This window comes from Amaranthus tricolor, chromosome 17 (assembly GCF_026212465.1).
Source record: "Amaranthus tricolor cultivar Red isolate AtriRed21 chromosome 17, ASM2621246v1, whole genome shotgun sequence".
Lineage (NCBI taxonomy): Eukaryota > Viridiplantae > Streptophyta > Magnoliopsida > Caryophyllales > Amaranthaceae > Amaranthus > Amaranthus tricolor.
In genome coordinates this window covers 6712919-6737640 of record NC_080063.1, presented here as the reverse complement: position 1 = coordinate 6737640, position 24722 = coordinate 6712919, and the positions used below count along the sequence as shown (strand labels likewise).

Below are 24722 nucleotides of genomic sequence, written 5' to 3'. Positions count from 1 at the left end.
CAACAAAAAGGAAAAAAAAAAAAAAAAACCTTAATACAATTACAAAATTGATTCAGATCAAGCATAGTACGCCCTAGCCCCTATAATCCTATATATATAGGTTTGTAAGAGTAAAGATCTATACAACATATGCAAACAATTGTCCAAGGAGTGGACTTATATGAGGCACAATGTGGCATGTGCCCCTATGAAAAATAAGAAAATAGAACTTTGAAGCATACATGCCCTATATATATATATATATATATATATATATATATATATATATATATATATATATATATATAGGTTTGGAAGAGTAAAGATAGATCTATACAAGATATGCACAAATGCGGACTTATATGGGACAAAATGTGACACGTGCCCCTAAAAGAAAAAAAACTCTGAATAGCAGTATAGTGCCGACATTCCTCTATCCCTAACCCTTACTCAAATGAAACTGTAGAATACTAAAACCCTAGAAGTTCCACGACCCACCTCGGCCAATGCTGCCGCATGCATCCTCTGTCGTGCTTGCGCTTGTCTTGCCAACTCATCAAGTCCCATGGTCCATCCACTGCCGCTTCGGAATTTAGCTATTTCATTTTCATGGGTCTTGAGCTGTTGACACACCACCACCATGATGCCGTTCGCCTGCACCGCTGCACGCCACTAGTCAAGCGCACCACCTTCAATTGACTCTAAATCTCCAATTTAGGTATTATTTTGAAATTCCTAAATATTAGGGTTTCTTGATTTGAAAAATTCAACCCAATTGAATGGTCTTATTGATGTATTGATTATTCATCTTTAATTTTACAATCTTTTGATTTTGAGTATAGAATGTAGATTGAATAGAAAAATATTAGTAACAATTTTTTGGTTTATCTTCTTTGATCTTTATCATTGATTCCTTAATTTGTTTTTGGAGTGTAATGTGTTTGGTAATTCAATTTTGGTTTATGTGTTTGATCTTTATCATTAATTAATTTATTTTGAGTGTTTAGTAATGAATTATGACTTATGAATCCTCTTCGATCATCTATTCCCTCTCTTTTTCTATCAGTTACTAGATGCTTCCTCTGTTATTAATCTACCACGACCTCAATAAAGCCTTTTACTGTTCAAATTAACATTTTCCTGTTGATTTGTGGTTGACATCAATATTATTAATCTACCATGACCTCATAAAACTAGCAATCTTTGGCAATAAGCATTTGTTCTCGCTGTTTTGTGAGAATATGAGCTTCTTATTTTGTGACCATCTCATTGATAGAGGATCTCAGGGATGGTTTCCTACAAGTGTAGTTGTATGTTTTATTGATCTCGAGATTTTAGCTTCATCGCTTTCTCATCTGCTGATGCTGCAGAATCTGCTCTTCTTGCTATGAATGCAATGGTAAACATTATTCTAAATTTGCCTCTTGGATCTCCCGACTGCAATATCAATATCTTTTGAGCTTTTGGCATTAGAAACCGGAGGGGCGACCTTTGGAACTGAATATGGCTGCAGAAAGATCTCGTTCTAGCACGGATGCTTATGCCGAGCAGAATGCGTGATAAGAAACAAAGAATGATATCCATTTGACAAAATGAGCAAAAATGACAATTGAAAAAACAATGTCAGAACAAACAACAGTGTTTCTGATCTTATATATCATCACTTACCATCACTTGGTATTGAGTTGCAAAATCCTGAAGGCCAATAGAGAACCATTTTTACCGTTACTTGTGTCAGGTTAGAATTATTCATGATTGTGAACGTATCACATCAGATTTGTTCCAATAAATAACGATCGAAAACAAAAGTACAGCAGGTGGGAACTCATTGTTCATCTATATGTTCCCATAATACAAAATGATAAATTTGACTGTTAGATTACAAAGGATTTAAATCCTGTGTTACGGTTCCAAGATCTAACATACAAGAATAGAATATATTTCTAGGTTTGCTGGATGAGTAAGATCCTGTATTTTGGTTCTTAGTATTAAACCTCCACTACCATAAGTATCCTCCACATGTTGCTAGAAAATTAATTCTTAACATTCAAATCCAAAGGCCACCATGCAAGTTTAATGGATAAGAAAGAAACTCTTCACTGATTATCCTTACCAGTGAGTATAGCATCAGCAGCAGAATCCAGATCATGTGGAAAAAAGACTCTGCACCACACAGCAAAGAACTCGAATCAGAAGTGCAGTTATATGCAAATATATAGCTACTTAGACAAGTGAGAATTACTCTTAACATGTCATGTGTTTATGTGTACTGTGAAGAAGTATATAGTCACGCACAAAGTGTAATAATCAAACGCGGCTCAATTCAGTGGAGAGCCTAGGCCCGGTCCATGTCATTGATTAAAAATCCTATTAATATGATCAGGGATATTTGCGATTTTTTTGCGTATGTGAGTTTTTTCAATACATCGCTGTTGGGTTTAGTTACTAGTTTAAATTTGATACAAATATATATTTTTTTAAAAGTAGTTGGAATGTGATCATATCTATAAATAGGTTTTTGGTTCACAAGGCTTATTGCCGCAAATGCTTGTCAAAAAGCATTTGTAACTAATTGTGTAGGAGATTTTGGTTCATTATTAGGAATTTTAGGTCTATATTGGATAAATGGTAGTTTCGAGTTTTGGGATTCGTTTGAATATTCTATAACTTAATTGTATGACATATAGCACAAAAACTTGTAGTCAAGTATACATGCAGAGATGAGTGTTCCACCTACTCTATAGTCGTATCCTAGATCTGCCCCTGTCACTAAGATTAGATTATGCTACTGCCAACAAAATCTATGTCAGACTTGAACTCCAGAATAAGCACTTTACTATATGAATGATTACAGATTTACCTGCAAGTATTATGGTATACATTCTGACTCAGCTGATTTAAATCGGTAATACCCTTGCAGCCAGCAACCACCTCGAGGACTTGCCTGCAGCAAATATATGGCTCACAATCACAGGAATACTAAATAGGAGTAATTAGACACGTACCAATAGTCACAAGACTAAATATTGATCAAAAGGTACAAAATACACAATTATTAAACATATGATTCAACATAATAGGAGTAACCCAATACATGTTAAAAGCAACAAGAATATTGATCAAAAGCTACAAAGAACATAATTTTAAGCATATAATACAACATGGGACTTTTATTTATTAGTCAGTCTGAAAACATCGTCAAAAGTTGAGCGTATAAATAAACATCGTCAAGAAATAGCTATACAGAGGCGGCAAAGCCCACTAGTCAAAGGATGCCAAAGAGAGAAATGCACATACACCTAAAGAAATGTGATTCCGAGTCCAGAGACGCATAAAAGCAGCGTACTGAAACCGAAACAGTTATGTGTAATAGACAGATTCTTCGAGAGAAAATGAAGGAAGTTGAGAGATAAAGAACAGGAAACATGACAGAAAATGAAGGTTTGTTAGAGGCGGCAAGCGACAGGATTATTGGTCTAAGTTTTGAGTGGTGATCTGGCTCCCAATTACAATCAATTTAGAATTTTCTGAATTGCTACTCTAATCCGTTGCCCCATATTTATTGCATGATCTTAAAGAGAAAACACACACTAAACAGTAACACATAAGTTTCAGAAAAAAATGAAAGGACAATAAAGCCTACTAGCATGGATGAATAGAGAACATATATTACATATATTCACAAAAGCAGATCAGCAGATGAAGATATAGCTTAAGAACTAAAGTATACTAACCTGACTAAGCAGGGCTCATTACGCCCTTTGACAAGGCACTCTGGATCATATTTCTCTTTCTTTTTTGATGGCCATGTTGACTTGACCATTTTGATTCCAGCATGAGTGTTCTTAATCTCACAGTACGGAGAATCTGTTTCAATCATCATCCTTTCAAGGGGGATTCTCTTCACCACCTCAAGATTCTCGGCTGTCTTCAAAGAGCAGCCATTGACTCCTGTTTATAAACAAAAACAGTAATAACAAGTTAAAAGGTGTTGAAATTGCTTGTCCGTTCAATGAGTTTGCTCCGTTTACCCGAAGAATGTGAACTTTTTTGGGTCTAGAAACTATGGGGATGGAGGGAGTAAAAAGAAATATCAAAATCCAAAGTGAAATGAAAGCCTCAAAGAGATTCAACAATGAAAAACATAATGCAAGGATGAACACAAGTGTTTATGAGGTATCTTGGATACCCCTCAAATGTAGTTTATTAGATTGAATTCAACAATTACAATATAATAAACCTCCTCTTATCTTGAGAACAATTCTCACAAGATCACAAATGCTAATTCTATGAAGAACACTCTCAAGTTTCAACAAAGAACAACTCACTCTCAATACGTGTGTTTTTGGTGTATGATTCTATGAGTGATGAATCCTATTTATAGGCAAGGTATTCATCACTCTTAGAATTCCTCTCATAAATCACCATAAACCCACATGTAATACCCAATTAACTATGATAATTAACCATAGTAATAAACATCACAATAAACATTACATTAAACAAAGAAGTAATGCACTTATTCAATGACTACACTAAGAATTCTGACAAAAACAGAATCCTATGTAGTCTGCTCGACTACCGCTCGATCGAGCCACTATCTCGCTTGGTCGAGTGAGCTTCCAGTGAAGCTGCTGTCTCATTCTGCATATTCCGCTCGACCAACACACTTCCGCTCGACCGGTCGAGCGAGCTTCTGATATCCTCTTTCTTTGTTGCTTTGACCAAGCAACCAACATCAAACGATCCAAACCTTAAACCACCCGTATACGACACATCTTTATCGACCCTCTCCAAAGTACAAGACAAAGCATATTCAATTAAGTGTTCAAAGTTAACGTCATTATCACGAATATTGGTACTTGAATTAACACAAACGCATAGGTCCGGATTCCCATCTAAACTACTACATGATGAATTAACAAAAGCGTAATATTTGCCACAAATAGCTAAAAGAACAAATAATGACATCCATGTGCATATACTTCCTCCATTATTTATTTAATTGCATCATTTCTTCTAAAAGCACTCACAGACAGTGCAAAAATGCGGATTTGGTCACGGTTGTGGTAAACATAGTGATGCGGTAACGGGGATGATGCGGTTGTTGTAGCGCCAAATCAGCCTAAGCCATGAAATTTCACTAGGAACGGCCTAAAATACTGTTTTTATACCTTTAGGATGCAGGCAATACCGGTTTGGTAAATTTGAAAACCTTTAATATACGGCCAATACGATACACTGCAGCCTTGCTTTTGCACTATGCTCAAAGATTGGGGAGAAAAGGTGCAATTAAAAAAGAACAGATGAAGTCTTAAGCTACTTCAACCACATCATAAGCACTGCAATAACATCACCCAATAAATGCATTCAATCTAAACAGAAAAATGACACCATGATGTAAGATTTGGAATTTCAAATAGAAAATCTGGACAGTCCGGAATTCTGAAGAGCAACAATGTAGTAACCTGTAATATGTTGGCAACAGCAAGTACAACATGAATATCATAATTTAGATATGGCTCCAAATGATGTTCCCCATTTGTCAAAGCCAAAACCTTGCTTAACTATCGGAAATCCAAAGATAGATAGGAGTACATTGTTGAACCTCGCTAGGGTAAGAAGAGTACTAACCAATGTACAGATTTTGGAACGAAAGAAGTTTATCACAATCTTCTGCACTTCCAGTAAAAGAATGAGCAACTCCACCAAGGAATCTGCAAACCAAGATTGAGACGATGATGTCAAGAGAATATAATAATTGACATTTGCCAACTACAACATTTCGGCAATTGCATGTTAGATTTTATGAACATTACCATACACGATACAAAATACAAAATATATCCTCAAGTATTTCATCCTTTGTTCAAGTACACCATCAACTTTTTTTTTTTTATCTAATGACAATAGCCCCAAATCAAACAATTCTCAATCAAGGATCACTGGAACGATCACTTGTCAAAACCAATCAAATAAAACCGACATGAGGCCACCAATTAGAAAGAAACAAGTGCGGACACACAAGCTACTCCTATAAGCATTTGTCTTCATAAGTTCTCAGGTCAACTCAGATTGACTAGTCAATAATATCCAACAAGTTGTGAAGAAACTCACATGAACCAGTGCAGTAGCTTACTGTAGCTATAATATTTGCTGTTTTTGAAATGTAATATCAGAAATCATTGAGTAAATGACATTTCATAATTTTGTTGGTGAATTGAAGGGACCATAATCTGGCTTAAAACATTATTCCACAGAGAGCATATTCTTTCAATTTACCAGATGCTATAATAAATAATTCAAGGAAAAACACAGCATTTGACCTTAATAACTTGTTGATGTGTATTCTTCTAACATCAACGAAGCCTCTGCGATTCTAGTGTATAGCTGTTCATATCTTCCCTCCAATTTCCTCATAGTGAGGCAGTCTTGGCTCTTTTCATCTACTGATGGTGTCATTCTTGTTGGAGACAGAATTGTAGACTTGGAAACCAAAGAATTGCTAGCCTCATTCTTAGTATCAAATCAGAAACAAGAATTTTGCCGCTTAAATACGCAATTTCATGTTTATCGTTGTACTTGACAAGAACTCAACAAAACTGGTTTGGCTAGATATTTTATGAATACCACTTCTATTTAGTTTTGGCAAAACAACAAAACTTAGGTACCACTTTTGGTGGTTTCTTAGTTTGGTTTTGGGAGATTTCCTTCAATCACATCCTCTACTCTCATACCTTCTACATCTTTTAAGTCCCAAAGATAGTCATCAAAGGGTGGGGATTGGAATATTGCAATGAGTAAGTGGTAACCAAGTAAGAAACTATTTGGTCATTTCATAATCACACTAACAATAATACTAACATGCCCTTCAGATTCAAGATTTTTCAAGGGCAAACTCTAAATACTGTTGACATTGAAAACACATAATTAAATTGTCTACAAAACATAACGTGCTAGGAGCTGGATTTCATTAATAAACTAGACAAAACCGGAAAAGACATTCTTATATCTACGTAAAAAATATGAATTGCTGAAAAAGCATTGTTGATGAATCCAATAGTTTGATTGTAGGTATTACAACATAGTTAACGCTTAGTTCATGATCATGTTGTAAGAAATACAGTTAGTTGGGGTGTAAGTAAACTTAGTGGAATATTGGAATGTTGAGATTCACAAATAAAATTTCAACTATATCAACCAAGGCATGCTTCTTATTAATTTAAACCTTTTTCACACTTAAGCGAAATTACAAAAAAAAAAATAAAAAATCACTAATATTTCCCTGAAAAAATAAACATTAATTGTAAACCATAACATGGAATGAATATTCTAACTGAAATGATAAGATATAAAATCTAAATCATTAATATACACAACAAAGCATACTATTGAAAAAATTGCAGGTCAAGGTCAGAGAAGGATGAGAGCTACTGATTTTATTCAAATATTTCTCCATAGAAGAATGAGTTGTGTTCTAAATCTCAATTGGATCAAAAAATGATCATTCCAAGATTTTAGCCTTTAGATAATTCTATCTTCTATTGCCTTTCACAAATGATTTCTCAAGATAACAAGAAATAATAATCATACTAGGCTAAGCACAGCAACCACTTGTATGCTATATTTGGAATAATGTTATATACAGAATTAAACAGTAAATACTAAGAAAAACAAAATGCAGAACGCTACCTACATTAAACCTGAAAGGAAGTTATGAAAATCACTCTTCTTTTAACTTAATTATTACCAAAGTCACTTCAAATTCTAAACATAATGACACTTTCAAGCTTCAAATTTGGGAAAAGTTTATAAATGTAGACTGTTCCTAGATTTGGAGTTTGGAAAATGTTCTGGTAACTTGGTGTGGTGGATAGCTCCACATTCTGGTAACATATTTTGAAATTTGCAGAGAATAAATAGGCTTGAAGAGTACAAGGCACAAGATATCAAAGTACCTGCTTTTATTGCGATCAAGAATATCACAGAAATCAGCTGCAGCTTCACGCATATGCAGGAACATTGGCAACTTCATAGCACATGCCAATTCAAATTGTTTCTCAAAGTACCTATGACCACATACATAAATCTATAGCATATTTTCATGTGTCTAAAACAATCTGCAATCACGCCAACAAGAATCTAATAGGAACAACATACTTCTTTTGGATATCAGCTGGACAGAACTGCAGTCGATCATAGTCCAGTCCACATTCGCCTATCGCCACGACCTTCCTTGAACAATTAAATCACAAATATCAAGCACAAAAATTTTGTATGCAATAAGACAATTTAGAGAACCAACATTTCACACCGTCAAAAAGGAAAAGAACAATGTATAAATCAACCCAAGAGGCCAAGACCCAATAACATTCTAATTTTACAGTCCAATATAATCTATACTGCAGAGATCCATTTGGCTACAGATTTGCACATAACAAAACATATATATTGGACGTTTAGGGCAGAGCCCTTTCTTTACAAGATCAAGCTATACAAAAAAAGAAAAAGTTGATTCACTCACAATGATTTTAGTGTGTTTTTTGGGCTAGAGGTCTAATGGTAGTTACATCAAGTCACAAGGAGACAATAAAATAAAAGCAAGCTTGAGAAACTATAGGGGAATAGAACATATAAAAAGCCATTAAGACCAAAAAGTAGGAGAAGTAGGTAGAGGGTCAAGCTTATTCTGCGTGGCGAATAGCACATTCCGTCTCCGTTTGTTTGTGTTAAGGCATGTAGTTCTCCCAAAAAAGCAATTTCCTCTCTCTAGACGAAAAGGACAATAAATCCAAGAATGCAACATTTTGCTCACCACATGCTACCATCAAGCTAAAATTTAATAACCCAATGACATTGGACAAATTGTTGTAAAATAAAACTGATGCATATAAGGTTGATAGTGCTATTTTCCTTCTTTCCTTTTTAGAGTTTGTTATTTTGTTTTATTAATTCCATATAAGGTTGCTCTTGTTTAGCTTGTTTCTATAGCTTCCTTTTCATAATTTTCACATGTGTATCTTTATAGTTTGGCACTGTCAATAAACCTACAATAATTGGTTTCTTGGGGCCAATTTGACCTTTTCTTGTTTCCCTATTGGTTCTTTAATGAGCAGGTACCTTCGCAGGATAAGAAGGGTAACTAGCGTTTTACCCAATTCGTAATGTAGTTGAAACACCCTGATGACATAAGCCAAATTTTAGTCGTTCTGGTTGGAGTGAAAACTTATGAACAACTTCTTTGTAAGACAAGCTTTCCCAAATGAGGAATCGACTCTAAAGAGCCAATCATTGTCATCACATTTCGAGTTAAGGAGGTTTAATGTTGAGTTCCCTATAGTCATTCAATTCCATTGTTTTGCGCTCTTTGTGATATGTGATTGTAAACATTTGATCGAGAATTCAATGAAAGTTGAACATTTCTATATGGAATGTGTTGGATTCATTTTCCTTCTAAATGTTTCATCCATCTAACTACAATCTTCTAAGGTGAGCATGATCAATACTCTTTCATCAATCACTTGATTGAACTAGATAGTGACACCATGACCATTTCTTTAGAGCCCAGCCAACCAAAATTATTCAGATATCAAGCAAACCAAAGACTCCTCCTCCAGAGTTATCAAGCCACCACACAGTCAAGAAAAGCATGTGAATATTATGCAACATTGATGACATTATAGCACATTTAAGATTCAAGAGAGATGGACTACAAATGTTATAATTCAACCATATTAACATAGTATCAATTCTTCATCAAAACAGAAATATCGAAGTGTTCTTCATAACTGTGGAAAGTTCCTAAGATAATCCTGCTTAAATCATAACGTACTGACTTATTCAACTTTTAACCCAGAAACAACGAACATATAGTACAAACATGGACTAGCAAGTGTATATCTAGATAAAACACATGATAAACTTCCACAGTCAGATTCACACTACTTTCTCAAGTTGAAAACCATTAAATATGATTTTAGAAAGAGTCCGTACCTTTCCTTTCTCAACTCCCTCCTTAGCTAGAGATAATAATGCCTGAAAATGCCTTTCTGGATCACCACTTTCTTCAAATTCCTTAAAGCAATATATATCCAAAAGAAATGATTCAAATATAACCATCACAGTCACTATATACTATAACAAAATTTACAATCAAATAGGAGTACAATTCTCTCTTTTTTTTTTTTTTTTTTTTTTGAGGTATTATTGAGCAATCAAGGAACTAAAATAACCAACAATGTCATACATTGCATCTAGTTGGGTGCACACCAACAGTACAGAATAGCCTTCCTACAAAGACGAAGACCATAAATTGTCAAATTCATAAAAAAGCTACCTTAATTCAATTGTCAACAAAAGGGGTAAAAGGGTATCATAATTGATAACACAAACCATCAGTTTCTGCAATTGCAAGAGCTTCCTTCGATTCTTCAAGGGATCCTCCTGTCACCTGAACCCAGTTAAACCTTGAATTATTTCCACAAAACTAAACTAAAAACATTAGAAAAAAATGCACAATAAATCAATACAGTAAGGAGACAAAAATGACAGAAGAATTACAATGATTCGATCAACTCCAGCAGTCCAAGCTCTATTAAGAACAACTTGAATATCTGGGACATGGCAGTGTTTGCCATGATAGATACCCTTGAACATTCCATCTATTGAATTCAATTGAGGAAACTTAATAACATCATAAGGCATGAAAGAATGAAAAGGAACATAAAGTGTTTGATAAAATGCCTAACCCGTGAAGTTAACTGCTATATCTGAATAAAGAGAAACGAAGAAAATTAGAGAAGCGGAGCAATGAATTGGTAGATTAGCTAATAGTAGAAGTTGGTTAAAAGGATACAGATGACTTGCCTATCATCCGCAGTGCAGCCATTGGCACCAGTATGAATGTATGATATAGCCTTTGCCCTTTTTGGGAGGGAGACTTTAGCCTGAGACTGGGACTGGGTTTCTCAATTCTCGATTTCGAATATAGATTTCTTAGACTTTTCATATATACTCTTTTATCTGTTTTAGTTAACGTGTTTTTAATAGTTAGTTGTTCATTGATTTAATTGATTTGTTTAAATAATTTCTAGTAATTGACTTGTTTAAATTAATCAAAAATGAATATATAAGGTTTTTTTGGCAATAGTCGTGATTTTTTAAATCTCATATTACATTTTTATCTTAACCCCTCATTTTCATCATTTATTTTTTTTATTCTCCTTCCCATTAAATTTTACTTCCTCTAAATTAGAGTTAATATCTCATCTATTTTTTAAATATTATTCTCATTTCACTTTTAATTTATATTTAATTCTTAATCTATAAGTTTAAAAATAATTAAATGGAGTCTTAATCTATTTTTAATTCTTATTTTATTTATATTCGTCTCAATGTGAAGGTTATTAATATTAACTTTTTCTAATTTTTAATTACGCACAAAACAATAAATGAGACTATGAGTTTTCAGCATTAATCATTAGGAAGCGTTGGGTATATCTGAATGAGAATTTGGGGATAAGAATGTAAAATTGGAATTGAGATTTGATTGTTAGGAACTTATATATGTATATTTTAATTCTCTTGTTTGGTATGTTAATAAAAGTAAGTTGGAAATTATATATGTATTGAAAATAAAAAATTCCTAATCAATAACCGTGATTTGTAAATCACCATAAAAAAACAAAAAAAATAATATTATAATAAAAAATTAAAAAAGATAAATTAAAACAACAAAACTCTCACCCTATTACATCCTACTATATTAGGGTGATTTATTAACCTCACAAATAACTGTTATTTAATAAGAGTTTTTCATTGAAAATAAAGTGTGAACTTACAATGTTGTCCCATTAGAAATGAAAAAACTTGTAGAATTTTAAAAAATAAGGGTATAAAAGTCTTTTTTGAGTAAAACTCAATTCACATCCCGTAATACTTGCCCCATATGCCATGGGTATTAAAACCTTAAAAACACATAAAATAATCTTATTTATTAATCTTCAACTCAAACCCCAAGCCCACCAGGGCCACCACCAAATGGTAGTAAGTATGAGATTTTTATATTTTTATAAAATAAAGAACACAAATTATTGTATGACACGGCTCCTAACTAAATTTTTTTTGTTATGCGTGTCTTCCTAAAAAAGATAAAAATATATAAAGCTTTTTCTTCCCAGGTGATTCGTCAGTTCACTCACCCAAACAAAACCTAGTTCCCATTACCTGTGGCGCTTTATTCTGCAGACCTAAAACTTCATCCTTCTAAACCCTTACATCTTCACGAAGAGCAGCTGCCAGGCCCAGGCGCCAGCCACTGACCACCTTCATCCTTTATCCTCCACCGACGTGCACAGCCACACCCCACTGAACCTGCCGCACAGCCGCCTCCAGCCGCAGCCAGCCCCAGCCACCAAACCATGTATATACTTTTTTTCTATATTTTTCTTTCCATTAAAGTTTTTAAACTTGTGCAATTGTTATAGATTTTTCATTTTTTAATGCTAATTGTTAAACACTGTTTCTTAAATCAATTTGTTAAATTTAGGGTTTTGTCAATTAATTTAGGGTTTTTGGTTTAATTGGTTGTGGATTATAGAATCAGTATTTAGTAATAAAATCAAAGTTCTACATTATCGGGGAAAAGGTTGAGTATTTGTCAAATTGATGATTCATTAAAAGTGGTCAATCGAACTACTATAGTATCTAGAGAACTAGTGGAGTTGACAGATGAATTTGGTTAAATTAGAAGAAAAAACTAAAAAAAGGAGATCTATAATAGATTTAATAGGAGGGGAAGTATTACTGACTACTATTCTGTCAAATGAGATGAATGTTAAAATAGACAAGTGTGGGCTATTAAGCTAAGAGTGATGTGTCAGTTTTTGATCTAGTGCAATGAGCTACTGAGGTTGGTGTAGCAAGTTCTGATATTACATTGGCTAGCCTGTTGGTGGATGGCGAGATTTGGCATTGTCGCTGACTAGTATCTGGTTGCTTAGTGTATAATCTGCTCATATGATGACATGCTAATGTTTTGTCTAAACTACTGGTGCTGCTATGATCATAGTTCTATCAAAACTGTTGATTTGTTGATAAGTATGATCCTCATTGCTACTGATTTATGATGCTGAAAAGGAAAAAAATGAAATGGATAAAGAATTTTTTTTAAAAATTAATCAAATATTAAAGGAATATGCCATTTTAAATGGAATATGTTTTGTTGTAGACAACAAAACACTACCTTTATGCTACCATTTAGAGAAATTTTTTTTACTACCACTAACAAAAATAAAAAACCTTATTGCTATCAGATGTAATATCCATATAACATTGGTGCCCCACTCCTGTACTAGAATGATAATCTTTCTTCGATTCTACCAATAACAGTGGACTCTTTTCTGTTGCATATGAGATTATGCCAGCTAAATGTGTGTTTGCTTACAGCGTTTGCAGATTATATATTTGCTTGCGTCTTGGTGTTAGAAGTATTATTCTGCTGTAAGTGTATCTCCCTACACATTGAGATGAGGCTATTAACCCACAACATGCTATCTTCAAACATAAAGGGGATAACCAATGGATTTCCTTTAAGAATAGAGGCGGAGAAGGTGGTGGAGAAAGAAGTTGACATGAATATAGATTTCCTTAAGAATATTTTCACCAAGATCGAGTGGAAGCCCTTTGTTGAAGCAGCCAAGATCTTGGGATTCTCAGAACTCCCTGAAGATGTCGAACCTTCTCTGCTTGATTCCCACGATTTTCTCACCAAGTTCCACCATGCTCTCCTTGAGATTCACCTTGAAGAAGGCGCCCTTGTTTGCCCCGAAACTGGCCGCAAGTTCCCTGTCAGTAAAGGTATCCCTAACATGCTTCTTCATGAGGATGAAGTTTGATAATGCAGAATCTTGAATTGTTTGTTTCTCTTATTTTGCTGCCTTCTCCCGCCTCCCCAAAAGAAAAATGGTTCATATAAGAGAACAATAACATGGAACTTATTCTGCTGAGCTTGTTCTGTTGTTTATAGGACCGACGTTCTCGGCGGAGTTATAGATTCTACTGGCAAAATGCATGCTTTTTGTTAATTTTTTTTTTGCCTGTTTACTATTCTGTGTTTGCTCTGATTATGTTAAAATTTAATATCTCCGATTTTAAGATATTTTTCAATTGGCTCAAGTCACTTATGCACTTAATCAAACTGATTGGTAATAGTAGCACATGTTAGCATTCACCTATCATGAAAACTTCCTGGTGTAACATACAAACCTGCTTCCAATCTTTCGAAATAAGCTTGAAGCATTCAAATATAATTTTATTGTAAAAGTCAAAAACATTCCCCAAGACTTGATCACAAAAAGTTGGGTCGGCTATATCTTACATGAACCATTAATCACTTTCTACGGTAGTCCACATAATTCAAATAAAATTCAATCCTGATGCTCTGCACAATACTCAAATCCTATATACATAGAATAATAAGGTAGAAAAAAATAGATAGGATTATCAAACACAAAAAAATGACTGAGTGTAGGGAGATGGTTGATAGCTGATAGCTGTATGTTATATAATAGTAGCTTCAATCTCTACATCTAGAGGCTTACAATGTGTGTAGAACCTATTTCCATGGGCGTATAGAAAGGACAACGATAAGTATGATAATGAGTAGCAGAATAATGGCGAAGCAAGTCCATTTCCGAGTATTCTTTTGGTGCTTTCTGGCTTGTTGCAGTTGAGTTGTTCCTCTCTGAACAAAGGAGTTTGCTCGATCAACGTTGGCTTCAATGTCATCTAACTGCTCTCCTTGATGCTGAATTAACACAGCAATGTCCATAAATATTTGATGAAGTTCCTTCAAGTTTCTTTCGATGTCTTTAACAGCATCATGTCTCTCTTGAATCTCTGCAATTGTATCTAGTATCTGTCCTCTTCCCTGCATTTGTATAAGAAGTAAATTACACGCCATTCCGCCATGGTTGTCTTAGATTTGTGTCCGTATATGAAAAATAATGAAATGTAACCGGAGAAAATGGTTAATAATGGTAGAGTTTGGGTCGGTGGTGTTTGACCCACTTTTCTGGTATTTTTGAGTCAAGTCATTTTTTGTTTACAATTCAATGGGATTCGGTTTTTTTTTTTTTTTTTTTTTTTTTTTTTTAAGTATTTTTTGATGCATTTAGTTACAATAGAGTAAGGGGTGTGTGGTTTGATAAAAAAAATAATCAATGGAAAATACTCATTTGTTTTTAAGAGAATTATTGAAATAGATAAGATAAATTATTAAAAAAAAAGTACAGAATAAGACGAAAGTCAACTTATTTCTAAAAGTAAGCGTCTAATTTTTAAACCTGAAGTTTGGTTTTGTTCGTAGTTAGTAACTGTGAACAGATGCTTAATTTTTTTAAAATGCAAGAAAGAGTAACTGCGAACAGGACTGTTGACTTTTTTGACCCTGTTCGCAGTCACTAACAGACCCATTATACTCGATGGTGTTTGCAGTTAGTAACTGCGAACAGGGTTAAAAAAGCCAACAACCATGTTTCCAGTCACTAACTGAGAATATTTTCTTTGCCTTTTTAAAAAGTTAAGTATCTGTGTGCAGTTACTAACTATGAATAGAACCAAATTTTAAATTTAAAAATTAGACGCTTATTTTTAGAAATAAGTTAATTTTCATCTTATTTCGTGCTTTTTTTAATAATTTATCTTATCTATTTCGTTTTACTTTTTTAAGAGTACTTACTCTAAAGATGAAGAAATGTGGATGGAGAGTTTGGTAAAATATGCAATTAATGGTAAAGATGACTAGATGAGTACAATCAAAGATTAACTTAGCTTTTTTTGTTGGGAAAGGTATTTGAAAAAACACGACATCTGTTGAGTGAGAGTTAGATTGAAAAAGAATTATTTAAACTTTGGGCCTAAGAATAACTTATATGAGATGGAAATTTGCTTTTCCGCCTTATTTTCATAAAAGATCTTTCTAATAATAAAGTAGATTTTAATTTAAACTTATAGTTATACAAAGATTAAATATATACTACCTAATAATATGAAATTCGGAATTTATTATCATATTATACGTTAAAATATACTGTATTGTATTTATCTTTTATTTTATTTCTAATAGCACTTTTAAATATTTTAGGAGTATTATTCGAGTTAACGAAAGCCCTTAAGGCATTTTTCAGCTTTTGCCTTTTTAAAATTTAAACCAAATAAATGTTAAAATTTTGTAGTATAATTTTCCAAACACGAAAAGTCGAAAATTCCTAAAAGAAAAGCCTATTTCGTATGTTATTTATTTATTTATTTATTTATATATTGAGGCTGTTTGGAAAAATAGGTTGTCGAACGATTTGTAGCTTATTCAGTTACACGTAGTGGGTGATCAAATCATTTAATATTAACGTTTAATAAATTAGACTGTTAAAACAACTTGTTGTGAAACAAATAATATACAAGTTACTCTCATTAGCATATTTAAAATCGGCTATCTTAATCGGCAATCAGCCAGTTGGTTTGGTTATACTCCCTCCTATTTGACTTATGTGTCCCATTTTTTTTATAGTCAAGTCACCCCATTTCTATTTTTGGTATGGGTTTTTGACTTTTATGCCCTTAGTAGCTTTATCCTATTTTCAATTATACCCTCTATTACACATACTAATTTTCCTCCCTTACATTAAAAAACCCATAATACCACTCTCTTCTCTACCCTTAGGATTCTACTTCTGACTCTCCTTAAAATCCGTGAAAAGTCAAATGGAACTCTTAAGGTGAATAGGAGGGAGTATAAGACTAATTTGGTAGGGTCTTATTTGCTCAAAAACTTTTTTTTTTGTCACCAATGCATATGATTTGTATTTCATGCAATTGACATGTTTAAGAAAAACAGAACAAGAACAAACAATTGAACTGACCTGTTGTTGAATAGCCTTCTGCAAGAAGGTCTCACTTTCACCAGTACTAATCAACAAATCAACAGTTTTCTCATCAGGATTTTCCCCTGTAACAGTATAATACCTCCTCTCAACCGTCTCTCTATATTCCTCATTAATCTTCCCCCTCAACTCTTGGAACTCCTCCATTTTATCCTTAAGCTTCTTTCCTAACCCCGCAACCACCGATGTCCTAGTCCGGTCCGTCGAGCTACCTGGGCCACAATCAGGCAGTTTCCGACTCGCAGCATTAGACCGGTCTAAAACCTGCAGCCGATCTTTTATAAGCTTAGCTTTCTTCAATGTCTGGTTCACATCTGTGTCCATCCTTGATCGGAGCGCCTTCACTACACCAGCGTTGTGGGCGGTCTTACTTTCCTCATGACCCGCCTTCAGTTTTCGATGAAGCTCCTCTATATCCTTAAGTTCATCGTTGATTTTCGCCACATCTTGGAAAAATCTCTCGAGGTTTGCTTCGGAATCTGGTGATAAACCCATTTCTATGTCGCCTGCGTTGTTTTCCCTGTGTTGAGAGAATGATCTTGATAGTAAGTCGTTCATATTTTTTGCGTGGAAATTGAAATGGGTTATTGGTTTTTGGTGAGTTTCTAATTGTTTGCGAAATTGATGAATGATATTTAAAAAAGGGGGAAATAAAAGAGAGAAAATTGTCAAAATTGGGGTACAGATTATTCAACTCGAAAGGATGAAGTCAATGTGAGAAATGGTGTTTGGATTTTTGAGTTTTATGTTGAATTTGGCGTGTATTTTTGGTATACTTGAAAGAAAGTGAGAGGAACCATCTTAATTAGGAAGAAGGTTCTTTTTTTTAGAATACTGATTTTGAAGAGACTATTTACGGTACGACCAATTCTAGAATCTTATACGCGTAAAAAATGTCTGCAATTGTATTATAATTAGATTAATTACAAGAGCATTCATATTGATATGGAGTATATTACCTTATTTTATTGCGTATCTTCTACCTAAGTCCATAAGTGTGATCTATTTTCTCTTAATTTATAAGAAACTCCTTCAATTCCTCTGTGGACTGTGGCAACAAAGGTAGTTGTAGTGAGTAGTGACTTTGTGGGGTTGTGGAAGTATTTATGTAGTTGTATTTGAATGAAAGGAAATAGAGGAAATGGAAGGGGAAGCTAATAAAAAGTTGCGATTTTTCTTCATTTGGATATTAGAAAGGAGACGGGGATAGGAAAGAAATAGAGGGATTAGAATTGGAGAGGATACTTATTTACATTTTGTTCTAAATAAATCATTCTAACGTTGAAAAGCCTGAGAAATGATATGCTTGAATGGAAAATTGTGGGAAATGGATGTTTTGTATAGACGAGGTGGTCAGAAATAATTGATCTTTGATTCTGTTACAAAAAATCTTATGGTTGTCTATGGTGTAAATGACTTTTAATTTCTAAAGTGGATGTTCACTTGGAGGCTAAGCCGCACTGATAAAAATTCCCTAACATATTGTCTGAACAACGTATGGCTTTGGACCTCTTGGCTCCATCTAGCTTGATCCTTAAGTAGAATTGTCTTACTAATTGAAAATCTTGAATTCTACCCTTTCAATGTGAGACTTCCATATCTCATGGGGCAGACCTCTTGCGAAGATATTGCGAATTTCCGTTCTACCCCCTTGGATCATTCCTTCAGATGAATCCTAAATCAAGGGTAAACTTGTTGAAAATATCTTGAAGAAGTTTAACCGTACCCTTCACCTTTAGATGAATCATAGTCATTAAGGACATACCTCTTGGTTGACCGTCATGTGGGCTATTGTATTCACCTTCTCAAGGGATTATTCCTTGATGTTAAAAGGGCAGCTCACATGACTGCCGGCAAATATATTTGCCCTTTATGACTAGAAGTCATGTAAAGGAATAATCTGAAAGGATAGGGTTAAACTTCTTTATAACCTTCTCAACAGGTTCGCTCTTGATGTTTGGGATTTATCTGAAGAAACAATTCGAGAAGGTCCAATGAAACTGATTACTTTAAGGTAAATTGATTACTTTTACGTCAAAATTGATCACTAGTAACCCCAAAATACAACCCAAAAACCACCAAAAAGTATATTGCAACACCATTGAAACCACCACAACCACAAAACACCCAAAAAAAACCAGACTAACCAACTTAGAAAATATATGAACCGCTTGATACACGATCGTCATTGTCAACAGATCGAACAAATTTGGGAAATTACCAGATCCATGACCACTACCAACATCGCCGCGCAAAACAAATCTACAATCATAGCCACAAATTAAGATCACAAAACCAATGTAAAAAACCGCAAAACCTTAACCCCGTTCTTCAAACCATGAACCAACCCCAAATTTGTGACCACTATTATCGATGCTATTAATGTCTGGTGTTGACCTCAAACCACTAGCTTCATTCTGATCATCTGCTAAAAGATTTACAACCGTGAACCACAATCAACATTTACGTTTAGAAGCCACATTGAGGCAACAACATTCCTTTTCCATTTCAGTTACATGACGAACTGACGGTTGATGAGAACATTGCCATTGGTAATAACGAATAAGTGAGAGAGAGAGAGAGAATGAGTGTATGACGGTTGTGAATGAAAATGGGAGGAGGAATTAAAATTCATACTAAGTATAATAAGCATTTGATGTAATTTTTTATTTTTCAAATTGAAAATGAGTCGGTCTATGTGTTTAGTCTTACCATAAAAATAATATTTCCTCATAATTTGTGAATTTGTATAGGATTGGCTCATCCTCTAAGTGAAGGTCCACTTAAAAGACATACATGTCAAGGTTATAAATTTAGCTTGATATGGGAACAAACTTAAGGACTCAAAGAAGAGAGCTGAAACAGGAATAAGGTATTCCATACAAACAAAAAAGGACAAATGGGACATTGGGTCACCTTACCTTAATCCTTGTAGATCTTCATCTTCATGTTTAAAGTTATTTTGGCATCTTCAAATAAACTCATTCATTAATACCAATCAACCGTATAGTCAACTTTAGCTACTGTCCGATATGTTAAACTCATAACTCAAATCACACACTTTCCCACTCAAACAAATATTAACCTAATTTCACCGGAAACAATAAGTAAGGTAAACGAAGAAAACCTAAATGTTAACTAACAATAGTGAAACAAATGTCAAAAAATCAATTCTTAACTACTACTCAATTCGTTTGAATTAACAATAAAGAAGAGTGGTGGGTTATTATCTAAAAATAAAAAAGATGCAAAATAAGTAGAACAAACCAAAATAGCAAATAATACTGATAGAATTGAATAGAGGAAGTTTATAATAGCTGGTGAGCAACATAAACCCTGAAATATGGGAATACAATGTCAAAACAAACAATTCTACAAACCACATGATGAATATCAACAAATCATTGTGGTATTTACAAATCTTTATTACAGTCAAAGGAAAATGATGACATACAATCCCATATTCCCATTCTTCTAGCAATAATGCTGCATGAAAATTGAAAAGCCACATGAGAATTGGGATGGTTGGCAAACATTAGCCCATATTATCATTCCCAGAAAATGAATACTTCCTGGTGTAACCAGTAGTAGATTCGGATAATCTTTAAAATTCAATCGGAATGTTCTGCACAAAGTTCAGACCGCATTAACAGCTCTACCGGGTGCAATGTGCGATTTAGTACCTATTTCTTCGTCCATGGATGTATAGAGAGGACAACAACTAGTATGATAATGAGCAGCAGAATAATACCAAAGCAAGTCCATTTTCGGGAATTCTTCTGGTGCTTTCGAGCAGTAACCAATTGCTCTGTGCCTCCCCTAACAAAGGAGGTAGCTCTACCAACATTGGCCTCAATGTTATCCAGCTGCTCGCCTTGATACTGTACTAACACCGCCATGTCCATAAACGTTTGGTGTAGTTCCTTCAAGTTCCTTTCGATGTCTTTAACAGCATCGTGCCTTTCTTGGATCTCTGCGATTGTATCTAGTATTTGTCCTCTTCCCTGCAACGATTACACAAGACACTTAATTATGCTTCTAATCTTAACATACAAGATACAATGTTCAGCTTCAAAGTGATAAAAGAAATATATAGTAAGGCTTGAACTTGAGACAATGCTGTCACACGATATTATTTTAACCAACTTAATCGGTATCTTATTAGCATATTTAGAGATATATCTTGTTAATTATTGTCAGTTGACATCATTGAACAAGACTGCATTCGCTCTGGAAAATGACTATGTTGACAAACTAAGATGGGTCAACTAGCTTTACAATATAACAATGGGAGGTGCGTAAGCTACAGGCCGTGCATCCAGCAAAACATAACGACTTTATCTCAGTAAAGGCAAGGTCACTGTTAGACCGTCTCATTTGAGAATTTGTGATAACTAAAAGGAATATAGAAGGAATCACCTTTCATACAAATAAGGATAAACTTCAAAAACTGCCTATGCGAAAATTTACATGTTCATGGCTATATAAATCAAAGGTTGATACTAGCAATGACAGACTTCTTGAATCAATTAGCATAAAAACCCATAATTTTCAGGTTCAAGCCAAATTAGCTGTTACTCACTCCGTTACATCCCATCACCCCAATGCCATTTATTAGCTCCCACCCTATGTTATTCGGACTCTTCATTTTGCTTCACATACCCGTCCTTGGTGCTTAGATATTGGTATTGCACTTAGACACTTCATTATAGGCGTAAAATTGAATATTTAGACGTATCTAACGCTCGGACACGTACCATTATCCGATATAAGTAACCGAGTCCAAGTAACATAACTCCCACTTTGCTACTAAATGACAACTAAAAACAACCTCTTTAATATAAGTAGAGAAACACAACTTCATTCGGATCATCATATCGTTTTTATTTGTCGTATCCATCCAGAAAATCACATCGTAAGATTATTCAAAACTACCATATGATCATCCACATCCATAGATTCAATTCATGAGATTCAAATGCGCAGGACAAATCAATTACCAGAAATAATTAAAATTAGAAAGAGAGAAAAAGCCCACAAACCTGTTGCTGAATAGCTTTCTGCAAGAAAGTTTCACTCTCACCAGTACTAATCAACAAATCAACAGTTTTCTCATCAGGATTTTCACCCGTAACAGTAAAATACCTTCTCCCAACAGTCTCCCTATACTCTCCATTGATCTTTTCCCTCAACTCCTGAAATCCCTCCATTTTTTCCTTCAATTTCTTCCTTAACCCATCCACCACCGACGTCCTTGTCCTATCCGCAGAACTACCCGGACCACATCCGGGTAAATTCCGGTGCGCCGCATTAGACCGGTCTAACGCTTCAAGCCGGACTTTAATCATCTTAGCTTTCTTTAAAGCTTGACCTACATCCCGGTCCATCCTAGCACGAAGCTCCTTGACTGTACCCGCGTTGTAAGCCGTATTGCTTTCTTCATGGGCTGCCCTTAATTTTCGTTGAAGTTCCTCCAATTCCTTGAGATCATCTTTAATGGTTTCTACATCGCCGAAGAATTTGTCGAGGTTTACAACGGCGCTGGGTGTTGGCGGACCCATTTCAATGTCGTCTGAGTATTGCCGGAACCGGGTAAAAGAACTTGAGAAGAGATTGTTCATGATTAGTTTAGTGGTTGGTAAGAGAAATCTGGGTGCATTCAGGAGTGGTTTGTATTTGAAATGGAGGTTTGAATTGATCAAAAGATGGGTTCTGGTTGTGGATGGGAAGACTCAGAGAAGAAGTCAATAGGAGGGCGAAGACTTGGAAAAAGTGGGAGATTTAGAGTCATTTTTATAATGCAACTAATATTACCGGATTGTTATGATTTGTGTGAGTCTTTAGTTTACTCGTACTACGACCAAGTCTAATGCATTAATGCAACGTCTTTCCGTGGAATAGACCAAGAAGTATCCGCGAAAGTGATGTCAATTAATATTTTTTTTATACATTTACTTTTAAAAATTTTATTTTTAAGTAGTTCTCTTCAAAAATTATAAATTATGTAATTTTTGTCTTTGATTTTCTTTTAAAGGTCTAAATAATTCATAGTCTAGTTAATTGGTTAATTTTAGAGTAATTTTTTATATTTACATGTTCAAATTCAATAAAACGAAAAAAAAAGAAATAAAAAAACAACTTATATGAGTTCCTCTGCCACTTTACCCACCGACCACCACCACTCTCCATACACCCTCAGCTCCATCCCATCCTCTTGTCAATGTTGCCTTGAACACCACCTTCCCTCTCTTAAACACAACACTCAATAAATGTCTATTTAGAAATGCATCTTCTTTTAAAGTTGTGAGTTTCACCACTATCACAGCTTATTATCGTCCTACATTCTCAATTTATAGTCACTTTGTATGGGTTTTGGTTGGTAAGGGTTTCCAATTAGTTTACCGAAGTGGAGAAAGGGATATTTTAGGATTTTTTGAAATTCAAAAGGGTGGTTTTTGCCAATGTTTGGCTAGTAGGGGTGGAGGTTTGGGTGCATCTACTCTTGAAAATGGAGAGAGTTTTAACTTTAACTGTTTCGATATCTTGGTATAGGATTTTTAAGATTTGGGAGGGGGGAGGGTGGCGCTAGGATAAGGGAGCTGGTGGTGGCTTGTAGGGAAGGAGGAGAAGGGTATGGTTCATTGAATTTTCTTTTTAAATTTTTTTTATTAAAATAAAATAATTAATTCTAAGAAAACACGTTACATAAAAAAAATTTACTCTGTCTCATGATTCAATTGGTTGGCTCTAGTTCTTCATTATTATATGATAATATGTATATAATTGATTTTATTGTTTCGTATAATGAACTCTTGCAATTTTCTTCACAAGGAACAAAGATAGAGACAACTAAAGAAAATTCACAAAAACTTGGCCAAGACGGTTTCATTATTAGACCATCAATTTGGGCCAGCCCAATTTGCGCGTGTAACAGCCTCATATGCTTTCCCTCGTTTTTTCATTTTTTGGGCATTTATCAATTTTGACCTTAAAGGTATCAATTTCAACTCAAAATAAACTTTAAATAGATCAATTAAAATAAAAAATTTTAATTTTGATCTATAAGTGATCAATTTTGACGTTAAACTGATTAATTTCTACCTAAATATGGTTTTGTTTTCACAATTTTATAACAGTATTAATAAAATGGTATTATTCTATCATTCTATTGATGGATTTCAAAAAACAAATGACTGATCAGTAACACTATCAATAATAGCGTTAGTACATTGCACAATACAAGTATTCTTATTTAATGCAATAATAGTGATATTGCTTTTTTTTTCAATTGTTTTTGTTCATGATGGACTTGGAAACAAAGTTGTAGGTGTAGTGTTTGCTTACCTTTGACGTGAAAGTGAAGGAAGTGTCGATCACGAGTTATGTTCTGCCAAATGATTCGATAAATGTTCTTGAAAATGATTTAGAGTTCATGGCTGCTTTGTTATATTAATTTCAATTTTGATCTAAAAATGATCAATTTAGATCTTAAATGAATGCGTTTTGGCAATGATCAAGAGTTCATAACTGCTTTATTATAAAAAAATTGCAATTTTGATCTAAAAATGATCAATCCTGACCACAAAATGATCAATTGAAAAATCAATTTTGGCCTTATAAGTCTCAATTATGACCTTAACAGCCCGTTTGGTAGGTAATAATAAACGGTGGTAATGGGAATGAAAAACTAGTGTAATTTTAGTTGAAAAATCTCTTGGCTACCTTGATGGCCATGCTTGTCAAACTTCAATCATCTCATTTTCTTCATAAAATTCATTTCAATGCATTACCATTAGGAGAGGT

At 34.2% G+C, this 24722-nt stretch overlaps 4 protein-coding genes and 1 long non-coding RNA gene across 6 annotated transcripts; 2 read left to right on the top strand and 3 right to left on the bottom strand.

Annotated features, from left to right (window-relative positions):
• The first annotated feature begins 312 nt into the window (after positions 1–312).
• Positions 313–1818, top strand: LOC130803652 (uncharacterized). The gene is made up of 2 exons (XR_009039940.1): positions 313–697; positions 1350–1818. It is a non-coding gene; the product is annotated as an uncharacterized LOC130803652 (long non-coding RNA).
• On the bottom strand, positions 1725–11001 carry LOC130803651 (uncharacterized). The gene is made up of 12 exons (XM_057667848.1): positions 10846–11001; positions 10728–10748; positions 10540–10640; positions 10372–10429; positions 10226–10269; positions 9973–10053; positions 8140–8210; positions 7938–8048; positions 5614–5696; positions 3714–3930; positions 2840–2923; positions 1725–2142 (listed from the first exon to the last, which is right to left on the bottom strand). Exons 1-12 carry the CDS (start codon positions 10985–10987, stop codon positions 2076–2078), a joined length of 1080 nt encoding a protein of 359 aa, XP_057523831.1. The 5' UTR covers positions 10988–11001; the 3' UTR covers positions 1725–2075.
• A 1036-nt stretch (positions 11002–12037) lies between these two features.
• Positions 12038–14158, top strand: LOC130803650 (multifunctional methyltransferase subunit TRM112 homolog A-like). 2 transcript variants are annotated; one of them, XM_057667846.1, is made up of 2 exons: positions 12038–12400; positions 13426–14158. In XM_057667846.1, exon 2 carries the CDS (start codon positions 13506–13508, stop codon positions 13872–13874), a length of 369 nt encoding a protein of 122 aa, XP_057523829.1. In that variant the 5' UTR covers positions 12038–12400; positions 13426–13505; the 3' UTR covers positions 13875–14158. The 2 variants fall into 2 exon arrangements, with proteins under 2 accessions (XP_057523829.1, XP_057523830.1); XM_057667847.1 differs by having other exon boundaries at positions 12163–12400; positions 13435–14158.
• Positions 14159–14256: 98 nt separating this feature from the next.
• On the bottom strand, positions 14257–18553 carry LOC130803648 (syntaxin-121-like). Its single transcript, XM_057667845.1, has 2 exons — positions 16899–18553; positions 14257–14908 (listed from the first exon to the last, which is right to left on the bottom strand). Exons 1-2 carry the CDS (start codon positions 17475–17477, stop codon positions 14594–14596), a joined length of 894 nt encoding a protein of 297 aa, XP_057523828.1. The 5' UTR covers positions 17478–18553; the 3' UTR covers positions 14257–14593.
• Positions 18554–20191: 1638 nt separating this feature from the next.
• On the bottom strand, positions 20192–22747 carry LOC130803647 (syntaxin-121-like). The gene is made up of 2 exons (XM_057667844.1): positions 21962–22747; positions 20192–20923 (listed from the first exon to the last, which is right to left on the bottom strand). The coding sequence occupies exons 1-2, from the start codon at positions 22538–22540 to the stop codon at positions 20603–20605; spliced, it is 900 nt and encodes a 299-aa protein (XP_057523827.1). The 5' UTR covers positions 22541–22747; the 3' UTR covers positions 20192–20602.
• Positions 22748–24722: the final 1975 nt, after the last annotated feature.